The sequence below is a fragment of the Solanum pennellii genome, chromosome 8, assembly GCF_001406875.1.
Source record: "Solanum pennellii chromosome 8, SPENNV200".
In the NCBI taxonomy this organism is placed as follows: Eukaryota; Viridiplantae; Streptophyta; class Magnoliopsida; order Solanales; family Solanaceae; genus Solanum; species Solanum pennellii.
Window position 1 is genome coordinate 48,241,106 of NC_028644.1, and position 14,129 is coordinate 48,255,234.

The window sequence follows — 14,129 nt, forward strand, 5'->3', positions numbered from 1 at the left end:
TATATATATATATATATATATATATATACATATGAATCACTTTCTTACGAAGGCACATCAATTTTAAATGGCAAAATTGAGGAGTATGTTAGACCCTTCTCCTTTAATCTTGGACTTGCTCTATCTAAACCCTTTAGAGTCTAGCATATACTTTTCCGACCTCCAACCCCCAAGTTTCATCAACCAAAAAACTATATCATCCGCAAATAATGCACACCGTGAATCCTCTCCTTGATAAGAGCTCTTATATTCGATCATGTGATATATGGGGTGTATCCGGTAACAAAAAGTTATTATAGTGGTGTTCAATGTAATTAACTTAATAAATTTTGATACCCTGTTTGCTTGCAACTCTCTCCATGATAGAAGGTAAGGGTGTAATAGATTGAAGAAAGATAAAGGTAGAAATTGAAAGCTAAGCTAGATTAGAAAGAATCTAGATCTCTCAAATAGATCAAACAACAATTCCTTCCAATAAGAACCTAAATCACTAAGCCAACAGTTGAAATTATCAAGGGGAAGTTGACACTGTCTGGTGTATCGACATGATTGTGTGGACAATTTTTAATACACAAACAGACTCTCATTCAAGACTCAATTGTCTCCTCATGTCAATCAATTGCTGACTCCTCATGTCAATCTTTCAAACATCTACTTATGATTTGTTTACTGCTCTTATTCCAAGTCATTTCAGTTTCCCAAGGACATCAACACAAAGATGCAGTTTACCAACATCATAGACAACTGTAACAATTGATGAATTAGACCAAACATGGAATCTGCATCTTTAGAAACAAAAATGGACACAAATTAGTTCACTTTGGCCAAATAGTTATGGGTCTAAAATAGAAACGCAGCTTACTACATATTACAAACATCTTTGTAATTCTCGTGATCAAGCTAAAACCTTAGGGTTCCTTTACCATATCAGATGAAAATCATAATTAGCGTGTTTTGTCCTGCCCTGCTCCCCATTTCCTCTAATGCCTGATTCACATTCTTTTCCTTTACTGATGCAACCTTGGGCGGCTGTAGAGCGTTCTGACTTTGAGAAATTAATCAATAATTGCATGACAACTGTAACAGCCATGAGAGAAACCTGATATTGCAACACCCTTCCATGACGACAACAAGGCAGTTGCTTGTAAGATTTTTATGGTTCTAGATAAGAATGCATATGCCCAAGATGCCACTACCTGTTATCAAGGAGAGACAACAGATAGTTTGATATAAGAAAGGATTTGAAATATCCCCAGCATAATCAGAAAGTAACTTACCACAAGGGATTTGATTGGGTGGCATTGTCTTGCAACTTTTCTTCTCCAGAAGTGTCTTCGGGAATATCTTTGTCCAATAACTTACTGGAGGAAAGCAGGTCAAAAGACAACACCAAAAGTGCTTTTTAGACATCACAAATAAACACAACAGGTCATTCCACAAAAAAATATTTCGGTAAGGATAAGTTTTTATCGATAGAGTTTGGCAAGGATACATAACAAGGACAAACCTTGGCCAGAAAGATATCTCTACACCATTGGGCTATGGCATAATCATTTTCAGGCAGATCCTTCATCTCATGCCGCTTGAGATACACAAAAGAAAAAAAAAATCAACTAAACACTAGAAGAAAATAAACCACTATCTCAACACATTTTAAGTACTACAAGGCACCACAAAGATACCAGGCTTAATGTTGTGGCTTCATTAACATCTATGATTAGGATATGCCGAACTCCTCTTTTTCCATTGGCATCCATTGGCCTCCCACATCGCACATCAGTTGTAGCAAGCATAAGCAAGAAGTTCTTTCAAAATGCACTGGCCTTTAACTTGAACTTCCACTCTCATCCACAAGAGATCCACTTCACTGTCCCTATTAAGATTCCTCTAGGACTTCCACTTCAAGTACATGTACTGAAGCCTATCTTAAAAGTCTCAAACAAGCTTAAGAATCCTATTAGATTTGGCTCTGGCCCATCTTACAAAAACAGCTGTTGAGTCACAGTGACAGGATGCAATTATGTCAATAAGGATCAAATTAGAGTCATCACTAAAAATAATAATCAAATCTACTCCCTCCTTCCCAACCTGTTTGGCACTACTATCTCATTAGTAATCCCAATCTAAAAAGAAATGCAAATTTATATGTCCGGAAACAATTAACTTTGAACTCCCTTTTACCCTTAACAAGAAGCTTTTACAACCACACAAATGTTATGGCATGTTTAAAACCACAAGTTTCAAGTCTTATAGTCACACCGTTGTGGCAAGTTTAACCTTTCTGCCAAATCACATGTACCAAGCAAATTGGAACAGGAGTCTTTTTCTGTAAATATCCATCAGCAGAGAAGGAAAAAGAGAAACAGAGTTCCAACTTAATAGATAGTTTATTTACCACAGAAGCCTGTCCCTTGAAGAGTTTCAGCACTGTAGGTGCAGGTGAACTTTTGGAGATGCATATTGTTGCATCATAAATAGCTGGAACAAATGAGTTCATGACTTACTGCAGCAACAAAACCCTGAAATCAACAAATTACAAAGACACCACTTCAGGATATACACTAAAGATATAGCAACACAACGAAAGAATCGAGTTAAAGTGGAATAGAATCCATTATAAACTTGGGAAAAGATCTGTTTGGCATGCCTTAATCGGTGTATTGCATTAGAGCACCTTGACAAAAACAATAGTGTGATCTGTGAATCTGAACAAATCAGTCTCTTATTTATATTTCAATGGTTTTCTCCTCCTTTCCTTTTTTGAGAGCACATTATTAACAAAGAAACAAGGAGTTGTCGAAAACGTCTACAACATATTTAGATTGCTACGATTTTAAAGTTAAAAAATCCGATATCCTAGTTCTTCATTACTCGATTAATTAAGAGTACATCACCATCTCTTGTAATTGTCTGCAAATTTTGAGATCCAGACAATTGGCAAGATTATCAGATCTCCTAAGCAAGTGAAGTGACCCTTTCTCTCTTTTATTTTGTTCTTAACTTTTTCAATATAGGCAACTACTCGAATTTCAAACTGCGATTTTGATATATAGAAGGTTTTTATACGTCTGGAACACTGAAGAAGCAACTACACCCACCAGCTAATTCTTAGGCTAAGTTCCTCATGGCACAGTTAGCTTCTTCCAACGAGGGAATGGGTTGTTTGACAGTATTCTTCTCGAGTAAGAATTTCAACAGATCATGATAAGGGAAGCAAGAAACTGCCAAGTGATCTCCTCTTTTCTTGAAGTCTTGGTGGATCGAGTTACCTGGTACCTATGCTAGAGCAGGCACTTTGTAGATTGATCAAGGTGCCCACAGGTTTACTACCATCATAATAAAAGTGAGAGTAAACAAAAAAAGAATATTGATCACTCAATCAAACTACCAGCAAGGCAGCAACTTAATTGTCCGTACACTAATAACAGTATTACACTGTCGGAGACATCAAACTGGAAAGCACAATACCCAAAAAAAAAAAAAAGAAACCAAGCACCCTACGCAGTTCTGAAATTTAAAAGCTGTAGTGAAAGGAAATTAATGTAGTATTACCTAATTTAGAAGCAGGAAACACTTGGATATCCATAAACAGAAAATTGATAAGCAATCATCTAGCATTGTTTCCATGCAGCTGAGCAGCTCTTAGACTAGGCTCATCCTGAAGTGACATAAGATGCTGGATGTTATTCGTATCCTGTAATTTACAAAGTGCAAAACTGGAAGACAATGGACAAACCTGCAAACCATATGTGAAACTCGGCTGCCTAAAATCCAAATGCCCCTAAATAAATGAAAGAATCATTTTACAAAATTCATGCTCTCAATCATAATTTCTATCCAATAACGGCATACATACTAGTCCTGGAATGCTTTGTTGAGACCCAAAAAAACCATCATGGCCAGGTGCAATTGTATTGAGTTGTCCCTGTAGCATGATTAGATGAAATTTCGTTTACATGGATCTTAATCTAACCTGTAAAGAAAATCTAACTTAATAGACCAATATCACATACCAGTCCTTGCATATTCTGTTGGTTAACATAATAGCCATCATGGGGAGGTTCCATCAAATTTAACTGTATCTACCAGTGAACACTAATTAGAGATCATAACAATAGAAAATCACAAAATTCTTTGTACAGACTAATTCTCTTTTTTTGAGATTTAGCAATAATCAGAAATGTGATTGAAATATTGTAACCTACCAGTCCCTGCACATTCTGATGTGTACCATAATAGCCATTCAACGTCATTCCACCCACAGTAAGACTATCCTATAACCAGCAAAGTAATAAAATTAACATATCACTAAAGTCTCACACCAGCAAATATATAGTCACTAGGGACAAAAAGGACATGTCGCAAGTCCCAACATTTCTAAAAGGTTTAAAACTACCACTGCTTGTAGAAAGGATTTATCATATACTGAAAGCATTTCTTATGGACTTGGCTATAGGCAACAAACTAATTAATACAGTGCTAAGAAACAAACCATTTGTTGTAAGCTGTCTTTTGCTTCAACAATTGCAGCTTCTGGTTCAGAGTGCACCTGAGATACCATTATGTTAATGGTCACATCAAAGGAGCCAAATTATTATAACAAGTTATGCTAAAAACAATCAATGATCCTAAAACTAACCTTCCGCTTCTTGTTTGTATTTTTCTTCCTACTTGTTTTAATTGCATGAATCCCTTGAGTATCTTCTTCAAGATCACGAAGTCCAACTGCACTGCTGCTACATTCTGTTAATGCAGAACTTCTATTGTTAACATTCACACAGTTCTTTAGAGCTTCATCTAGGGCACGGAAGGCAATGCCGTAACTCTCCTCAGATAAAGAACCCTCCTCACCCAGTTCAATTGCCCTTCTACATAGATCATTGTATCTTCGTACTCTGTTTTGAATTCTTTCAGTCCCCTCAGATATTAACTGTATATTCTTTGCATCTTTGGTCCACCTCTTCAAAATATATTGGGATGGGATGATTGAAAGACCACACATCTGAAGAACAATCATTGCATGCCTACAGAGGAAACCATTGTATTCAAATAGAAGGCACGAACAAGAAACATCCGATCTTGCCTCATTCCACGTGACCATAAAATTTTCATCTTTCTCGCAGTCATCAACTCTAAAAGTTACATTTTCCCCATTTACAACTTCCTTCTTTGGATGACACCCAACTACACCCAATACTTCAACTTGAAATTTCTTAAAGATTGTATGTGTATAAATTGTAGACATCTGCTTTTCCCAAGGGGAAGGTGACTTCAAAGCTGGTAGTTTGTGCAATGTATCAAAGTCTGCTATTGCTTCCTCCTCATATCGATTTTGCAGAATCATTCCATATTGTCTCATAAACTCTTTGAGACTGATTTTCTTATGAATGTACTTGTCAAAGAAGGAGCTTATACTCTCCGACCTTTGAGCTGTTGACATTCCAGCCATAAAACTGCCTCTCATGTAAGCTGGAATCCACTTTTTGCGGTCCTCATACAGTGTATGAATCCATTCATTCTCTTGCAGTTCAAATCTGCTAACCATCTTCCACCATCTTAAATCAAATTGTTCATCTGTTAACGACTTAAATATACACTTGCTGAATTTTTGCATGAAATTCTCATGCTGCTTTACTACATGAGCAAGTGTTTCCGGGATTCTTTCAAGCACATGCCAAAGCGCAAAGCAGTGACTTGAACATGGGAAAACTTCTTCAAGAGCGGATTTGAGTGACTTATCTTGATCAGCGATTATCACTTTTGGAGCCTTCCCACCCACTGCTCTAAGCCACGTCTTCATTAACCACACAAATGTTGGTTTGGTCTCATCTGCTATAAGTGCACATCCAAGCAACATCGGTTGACAATGATGGTTTACCCCAATTAAAAGAGCAAACGGCATCTTCTCATTGCTTTTCATATAGCTGGTGTCAAAGAAAACCACATCACTAAAGCTTACATAGTCTTTCCTACTTTTGGCATCAATCCAGAATAAGTTCCTTAAGCGTTGATCTTCATTGAGATCAATTGCATAAAAGAAACATGGATTTTCTTTCTGGACATGCATAAAATACTCGAGCATAACATGAGCATCTCCCTCTTCTAATGACAAGCACCGACCTTTGTCAAACTGGTAATTTAAATCATTAGTCAGCAAGCCAACTTCTTGACTTCCACCACATTGTCTAGACATCTCAACATACATCTTTCTTGTTCGTTCACTTACAGCATTAAGAATATCAATGTTATTTTTCTCTGCAAGTTTAACATTCCTGTGGATTCGGAAATGATAAGCCAAGGCTGGTAAAAGCTCATGATTATGATCTTTTATAAACTCATGGACATACCATTTTCCATCACGCTTTCTCTTAACATGCATGCTTGCTTTGCAATCAGTCTTTTTGACACTAGGACGCCTACTACTGCCAGTATCTGATTCTGGAGTAGTGCCATATCTAGAACATGCAAATTTAGCATCGATAAATTCTTTTGATTTCTTGGAGCGACGGCTGTTCTTAATTGAGGTTGTGAATCCCATGGACTTGGCATACTCTTGGTAAAATGCATACGCAGCCTCATGGGACTCAAATTCTATCCCATCATGTGGCTCAAAATCTGCATGTTCTTCAACTCCAGTAATACTTCTCTTTGGAGAACGAGAAACTCCGCCATCCCTACTGAGACATGACTTATCTACAGCATCAACCATATCACCAGTCAATTGAACACTACTTTGCACAACATCGCCATGATCAACCATTTTTTGGATAACATTTCAGTTCTTTTTGCTTAATCATGTTGTCTGAAAAGTTCTTCAAGAGTTATTTCCATGAGAAATCAGTCTTCTCCCACAATAGCTGGAGAGAAGAAAATGACAAGTCAGTACTAAAAATTACTTTTCTTGTTGATACATCTGCACTAAACATTAAACAATTTAAAGTATGCAAAAGTTTCAAGTAATCTAACTCACCTCGGTGAAGAAACTTAAAAATCAACAGCCTAGAGTTGACCTGAAACCTGTTTACAATCCACAGTTCAGCAGCAAGTTGAAACCCAAGTCTAGCACCCACGAAGAGAAATGTTTCTACTTTATTCCTACAACAAGCAAATGAGTTATAATATACAAAAAAAATTCTGCAATATCTTACAAAATAAGAGATGCTTTCAACTATGCTTAAGCCATTACAATTTGAATTCCAAATGGACATCACATGAAGTGGAGTAAAATTGTAATGTGTTGAATAGTTAGTGGATTCATCTCTCTCAAAATAGCAGCCCAGCTATAAGAAGACCATGATTTCATTCTTAAAAATAACAATTAATCCAATGGGATAGTAACTGAAAGAATTCAAGCCAACTCAGAAAACTTATCAAGTGATGATGAAGCCTAAAAGAAGGCTATCATTTCGTAATGGTATTAAAATGGACTAGTAAATTTAGGAATTATAGAGCAACAGAGGAGGAAACACTCAGATCAAGAATGACAAATTAGGCTCTGTATAGATACTTAAATACAAATAGGCGATGAAATTGTTCCAATCCATGCCAAAAGAACAAAAATCACAACTACATCAAAAACATAGTGAACTGAAGGGATGTGACTATCAATCTAAAATGAACAGGACATGAAACTAAAAGGATAAGATGCTAAATTATATATAGGCAAACAACAGCATTTAAACCAAAGTAAAGCATGATTTACAAGCAGAAATGAAACTATGCTTTCCTGTACAAGATCAAAATTATGAAACTGATTCAGAGTAGCATATCACCACTTCACATACATATATCCAGATCATATTGAAATAAAAACAAACAGAAAGCTAACATTGAACAAGCAGATAAACATTGAGCCAAATGAACTGCTAAAAGCAAAAGCAAAACCAGCAGTAATAAACAAGTATACCTCAGCGACACCGGAACAACGACCTCGAAACGATTTGGTGCTGAGGTTCGCCGGAAAAGAAAGGTTTTGAATTCCAATATTTGGAGAGAGGTTTTCTGATGAAAACTTGAGTGATGTACGAATTGAAGTAATTGAATACAGATTTGGAATGAACTTGTGATTTGGGGGAAAGGATGAGATGAAGATTGAAGAAGGAAACGGTAATACCCGGTTCGGTTCGAGAAGGTTCTTGGTGCGAATTCCGTGTGGAATTGTAGTGGCTTGGATGAGAGTCGATTAGGGTTACGATTTCTGGTTCGAGCCTGTCAAAGAAGAAGAAGAAGAGACATGGTGTGGGGTCGGGATGGTATATACTCCCTTCCTTTCGTTTCAAAATAAAATATTCTATTGTTTTCAATTTATTTTAAAAAGAATAATTTTTCTTTTTTAGCAATATTTTAATTTAATTTTTAATATAATATATTTAATATCATAAAATTAAAAAATATTTTAAAATATTTGATATAATTTCAAATTAGAATCATAATATTAAAAAAAATCCTTAATTTTCGTTCTAAATTGAGTTAGGTTAATTTTTTGAAACGAAGAAAGTATATTTTTGCCGTAAGAGTGGGAAATTGGGTTTGGGTTAAACAATATTTGGGTTATTAGGAAGACAAGGATGGAAAGCACCGCAAATATTTTTCAATTTAGTCAATTTTTTATATTCTTTTTAGAAAATAAAATGCGCACTTACACGTAGACGATGATGTGCATGTTTTGCTACTTTTTTATACTATCAGCTTTGATTTTTTATTGATTTATTTGTATAGTTTGTCATTTTATTATGGAAAAATAGAAAATTTCATAGTTGGGTCATTCAAATCTTGTTTTTAGAAAAAAAATTTATTGATTTTGTGATGGTTTATGTGGAACTAATTCAAATTGATTATGATATTTATTCGGTATTTATGGTTTATTGATACTTCTTTTACTATATCTTTTTGTAGTATAGGCTTTTTTAGATTATTTAAAGTGTGAATTAATTATTACTAATTATCATTTTTATTCTACTCCGTTTCAAGTAAAGATTACGTTAATTTTTACGTAATAATTTATTTTAATTTCTAACATTATTTCCATCAAGATGTCCTTGTACCTGTCTAAACTAGGGAGGTCCTTGGAAAATGTTTCTATTTTGTTAAATTACTACTATTATAGAAAAGGCTTGTTTCAACATGTGTGGTTGATGTCTTTTATTTCAAATCTGAGGGTATATTTGTCTTTTCACATAGCTTAGTGTTTCTGTGGAGGAGTCTTGAATGGACACATCATTCTTTACGTGTCCCTTCATCTTCACTTATTCCATTGTTGTTGTCTGTGCATCAATTCCTTCTTGTTAGTGAACAATGGCTTGTTTCAACATGTGTGGTTGATGTCTTTTATTTCAAATCTGAGGGTATATTTGTCTTTTCACATAGCTTAGTGTTTCTGTGGAGGTGTCTTGAATGGACACATCATTCTTTACGTGTCCCTTCATCTTCACTTATTCCATTGTTGTTGTCTGTGCATCAATTCCTTCTTGTTAGTGAACAATTGTTCCTCTTCTTTATCTAGCAAGTTTCTTCCATCGTCTACTCAAAGATGTGAATATTCGTTCAGGTAATGAACAATTAAAATTTATTTATGGCTTAGTTTGATAATCTTGAGAAAAAAAATAGATTTAAGTCTGCTGTGATGTTTTGATTTTTCCATTTTTTTATATTAACAAATATCAGTTTTTGATTTCTCCCATCTCTTTCTGGCTGGTGTGTTGTTATTTTCACATTGTTTTGTTCATTAATTCGATCTGGGTCTCTTCATACTTGTAATTTTTTTTTTATTTTGAGTTTGTTGTTGACGTTCTATTTTTGCTTTTGCTTAGGAGAAGTTTTGTTGTTTCATTTTTTCATTCGCCAATGTTGCGTTTCAATGTTTTTTTGTCACATGCAGTAATTAATTTGGCCTTCTTTCTGTTCATATGGATTTTTGGTGCAATTAAAAGGGAAAAAAATTCAGAACAAATTCGATTCCTAGCGAATCAACTTTTTGGTTAGCTTGGTGTTATCAATGGCCACCAACACTTCAAGGGTATATTACTCGAAAAGCCTGAGGAAGAAAGATCTAATTTCCTCAAAGAGTTGCTGCAGTTCCATTGAGTTGTTGGCGAATGCCCTGTCAGATACAAGTTGCTCCCTAAGTTAAGCATTTGCAATCTTGGTAAATGAAAAATGTCATCAGGGATTTTCCCAGACAATTCCGTTCCAACAAGATTCAGCTTTTGTAAGGAAGAGGACAAGTTTGATGGGAGTGATGAAGATATATATGTTGAGGTGAGGTAAAGCTCCCTTAGTTGAGTTAAGTTTTGAAGGAGCATTTTGAAAGTGTGAGGTTCAACTCTCAACTCCTCAATACCTGCAGAAAGATCAAGTGATATCAACTTAGATAAATATGAGACTTGTAAAGGTACTGTCCCTGAAAAACCAGAACGCGATAGATTAAGATGTGTCAAACTCGGAAACCAGCCAAATTTGCTTGAAATTTGGGAAGGTGAGAAATCATTGTAAGCTAAATTTTTTTGTGGGTGATCAATAATTTGCTGAATAAAGCCTTTTTGGCATGTGGGTTTGTTATTTTATTTGGGTTTGGTGTTAAAGTTGTGGTCTTTTTGGGGTTTGGGTTGGTTTAGTTTTCAGGGGAAGTAGTGATGGTGATGTTGATTCTTTGTTGCTTTGGTTTATTTGGAAAATCTTAATGGGTGTTTAAATTCTTGCTGAATATCACCTGGTGTGTTTGTGGGTTTTGTGATTTTCTTTGGTACTGATGGTAAAATTGTGAGCTTTTTGGGTTTTGGTTAGTTTAGTTTTTACAGGGAAAGTAATGATGGTGATGTCCATTCTTTATTGCTTTGATTTTTATGGAAAATTTTAATGGGTGTTCAAATGCTTGCTGAAAATCCACTTGGTTTGCTTCTGGGTTTGTGATTTTCTTTGGTCATGATGGTAAAGTTGTGATTTTTGGTTGGTTTAGTTTTTACAGGGGAAGTGATGATGGTGATGTCCATTCTTAATTGCTTTGATTTTTGTGGAAAAACTTAATGGGTGCTCTATTTCTTGCTGGAAATCACCTGGTTTGCTTGTGGGGTTTATGATTTTCTTTGGTCCTAGTGCAAAAGTTGTGATTTTTTCTTGGGTTTTGGTTGGTTTAGTTTACAGGGGAAGTAATGTTAATTTCAATTCCTTATTTATTTAGTTTTCCTGAAAATCTTAATGCATGTTCAAGTTTTTGCAGAATATCACCTGTGTTGCTTGTGGATTTGTGAGTTCGTTTGGTATCAGTGTAAAAGTTTTGATCTTTTTGGGTTTTGATTAACTTTTTATCCAGGGATGGACTTTGCTGCATAGTTATAAGAAATTGACAGGTACTTAAATCTTGCCATCAATGATAAATTCTTAAACAAACCAGTACTATACTCAACATTAACTCCTCCCCATAACTATANTATATATATATATATAATATATCTATCCATCTCTCTATATATATATATTCAGACTCATACATTCTATATGTTTATATCTAACTAACAAAAATCTTTCAATGTTGGACCCGTGATGTTGAGCCCGTGCAAGCACGGGCCACCTCTACCTAGTTCTCAAAAAGAAAAAAGAATCTTTTTCTTTTTTTTTTAACCTTGTCAAGGAGGTGTTTGAGATTTCACAATTCTCTACTAAATGGAAACGGATATTAAGGGTCTGCCTATCTAACTAAATTAGAGTAAGTGTCCAAATGATCCCATAATTTTAATTATGATAATGTCTATATAATTATGGGCAAGGTAATAAATAATTTAAAATCAAATTATTTTTAAATATAAAAAACATTATTTTAGAACATACTATATTATTTTATAAAAATAAGTATTACGTCAAATTCAACATAGGGACTAATATTTTATAATTGTTATACTAGTACATTGTCCATTCAATTTATTTAGAAAAAAATTACTTAACTACATTCCTTTACTTACCTTAATATCCATTTATCCTGCTTATTATAAAAATTAGTGAAAATATTCGTGCTTCTTGCGACTATATAAAATATTTATAAGATAATAATATGAAATATGTAATATTTAGATTAGTATCGAATATATAGATAATATTAATATTTCTCCTCGTCTACGATATTATAGACTTTCTTTAAACATATAAAATATATTTATTTATTTTATATATGTATATATTAGAACAAAATATTTACCGTGGTGAAGTAAATGGAATAAGAGATAACATAATGAAATAACAATATACTGTATTAGGTTGAAAATATTTTATATGTTTTAATTTTCTCTATATTTTATAGGATAACTAATGTTCTATTCAAACTCTGATTTTGTCAAAACAAATTTGATTTTTTATTATTATTACATTTGCTTAATATAAGTTTTTAAACATTAATTAAATATTTATAAGACTTACTAAAAATGAAACATATAAAGTTACGAATCATATTTAATATTAAACGTTACAAGTAAGATGAAGAGACATGAGTTATAAATAATTCAAATGTATAATTTTATTAGTCATTAAATATATTATTAATTATGTTTGATTTTATTTGTAAAATAAATAAATAAAAATAAGTGGTGAAAATACAAAAAATGAACAGAGAAAATATAATAATTGGTGACTACATAAAAATTATAAATATATTTCAATAGTATTAACAATGCTAAATAATAATTATTTCTTGAAATCTAACAAATATTATAATTAAACTATCTTATATCTGGAAAACTAACTATTAGAAGCAACTGCATACAGACAACACATTGTTAAGAAATATAGAGATTTTTTAATCATACTTGATAAATTATAAAACAAACATAAAAAAAATATTAAAAAAATATGTCTAAGTACATAAGAATAAAAAGAAAGACTTTAGAATGAATATATCTTACTTTCATATAGTTTTTTTTGTTACATGTTAGTTAATTCACAAACAAGTATGATGAAGAAGAGAAATTATAACTTTGTATGTGAATCTTCATGAAAATAAACATGAATTTATATAGACAAAATAAAAGAAATGAAAAATAAGGACTTCATAATGATATAGTTATTAACTTCATGCACTTTTTTTGGTTACAATACGAATGTATATAGACAAAAATAAAGAAAATAAAAAAATAAAATTTTGCAATGAAATATTTCTTACCTTCATGTACTTTTTTTGTTACAAACCAAACCTATATGATGAAAAAAGAAAGGATAATTGTGAGTGTGAATCTTCATGAAACTATGAATTTATTGACAAAATAAAGAAATACCAGAAGACATCATAAACTTATAAATTTAATTTAGAGGTTATGGAAATAAAAATGATGAGAGTTATGAATATTATTAAAAGTAAAAAGTAAAGAAGGGCAAGTCATGGGTAGTAACCCCTAGTGAATAAATTAAAAAATAAAATTAAAAATACTTAAAATGTAAAAAAAAAATTATTATTATTTCATGATTAGAAGTGAGATAAACAAATAGAAAAAAATATAGAGAGGTTTTTTTTTATAAATGTTCCTACATTAATAAAGTATTTATTTGTATGAATAAAGTGATATATTTTTACAATAAATAATTAATTTAACTTAAAAAAGTCAAAAATAAATAAATTATGTTTCTCCTTTTATTATAAGTGAGATAAATAAATTAAAAATACGAAGAGTTTTTGTTATAAATGATCCTCCATTAATTAAATATTTATTTGTAATAAATTTAAGTAATTTTTTTATGATATAATAATTAATTTATTTTTAAAAAAAAAAGGAAAAAAAGAAAAAAACTAAATGCAAATGGAGGTCATAGAGAGGTGCCACATCACCTTGTCTATAGTCCTCCTTTATATATATACTAGTGTACTTAGCCGCGCTTCGCGCGGTTATGAAAAGGATTAAAATAAAATTACATATTAATATCAATAATTACTTTAATAAAAAGAATTTTTTGTTAATCACATAATTTTATAGAAGAGAAACTGTAACGACCTGTTTAGTCGTTTTGAGCAGCAGATTTTATTTCTGGAAAAACTGACTGAGTCGACGGATCCCACGACGAACCGTCATGGGCACGACGGACCGTCGTGGGGGTCTCGTTCCAAAACACTTAGAATTCTGAAATTTGGGTACTGAAATCGACTCTCTGAACTT

General features: G+C 32.8%; 1 protein-coding gene across 5 annotated transcripts; it reads right to left on the minus strand.

Annotated features, from left to right (window-relative positions):
* Positions 1–465: 465 nt before the first annotated feature.
* Positions 466–8,279, minus strand: LOC107028603 (protein FAR-RED IMPAIRED RESPONSE 1). Of its 5 annotated transcripts, XM_027918953.1 has the most exons (15): positions 7,907–8,279; positions 6,971–7,095; positions 4,640–6,857; positions 4,493–4,549; positions 4,206–4,274; positions 4,014–4,082; positions 3,857–3,925; positions 3,737–3,781; positions 3,553–3,658; positions 2,396–2,519; positions 1,683–1,991; positions 1,508–1,582; positions 1,278–1,361; positions 924–1,196; positions 466–785 (listed from the first exon to the last, which is right to left on the minus strand). In XM_027918953.1, the coding sequence occupies exons 3-9, from the start codon at positions 6,758–6,760 to the stop codon at positions 3,608–3,610; spliced, it is 2,481 nt and encodes an 826-aa protein (XP_027774754.1). In that variant the 5' UTR covers positions 6,761–6,857; positions 6,971–7,095; positions 7,907–8,279; the 3' UTR covers positions 466–785; positions 924–1,196; positions 1,278–1,361; positions 1,508–1,582; positions 1,683–1,991; positions 2,396–2,519; positions 3,553–3,607. The 5 variants fall into 5 exon arrangements, with proteins under 5 accessions (XP_027774754.1, XP_015085222.1, XP_015085223.1 ...); XM_015229736.2 differs by lacking the exon at positions 466–785 and having other exon boundaries at positions 787–1,196; positions 6,971–7,017; XM_015229737.2 differs by lacking the exon at positions 466–785 and having other exon boundaries at positions 787–1,196; positions 4,014–4,076.
* Between the last annotated feature and the right edge of the window lie 5,850 nt (positions 8,280–14,129).

What these genes read in the sequence shown, in the direction of transcription:
- LOC107028603 (XM_027918953.1), bottom strand. Translation starts at nt 6,760, where the DNA reads ATGGTTGATCATGGCGATGTTGTGCAAAGTAGTGTTCAATTGACTGGT. An exon ending in AAGACAGCTTACAACAAATG is followed by an intron (nt 4,275 to 4,492) that starts GTTTGTTTCTTA and finishes TGCTGGTTATAG; the next exon opens with GATAGTCTTACTGTGGGTGG. An exon ending in AACAAAGCATTCCAGGACTA is followed by an intron (nt 3,782 to 3,856) that starts GTATGTATGCCG and finishes TCATTTATTTAG; the next exon opens with GGGCATTTGGATTTTAGGCA.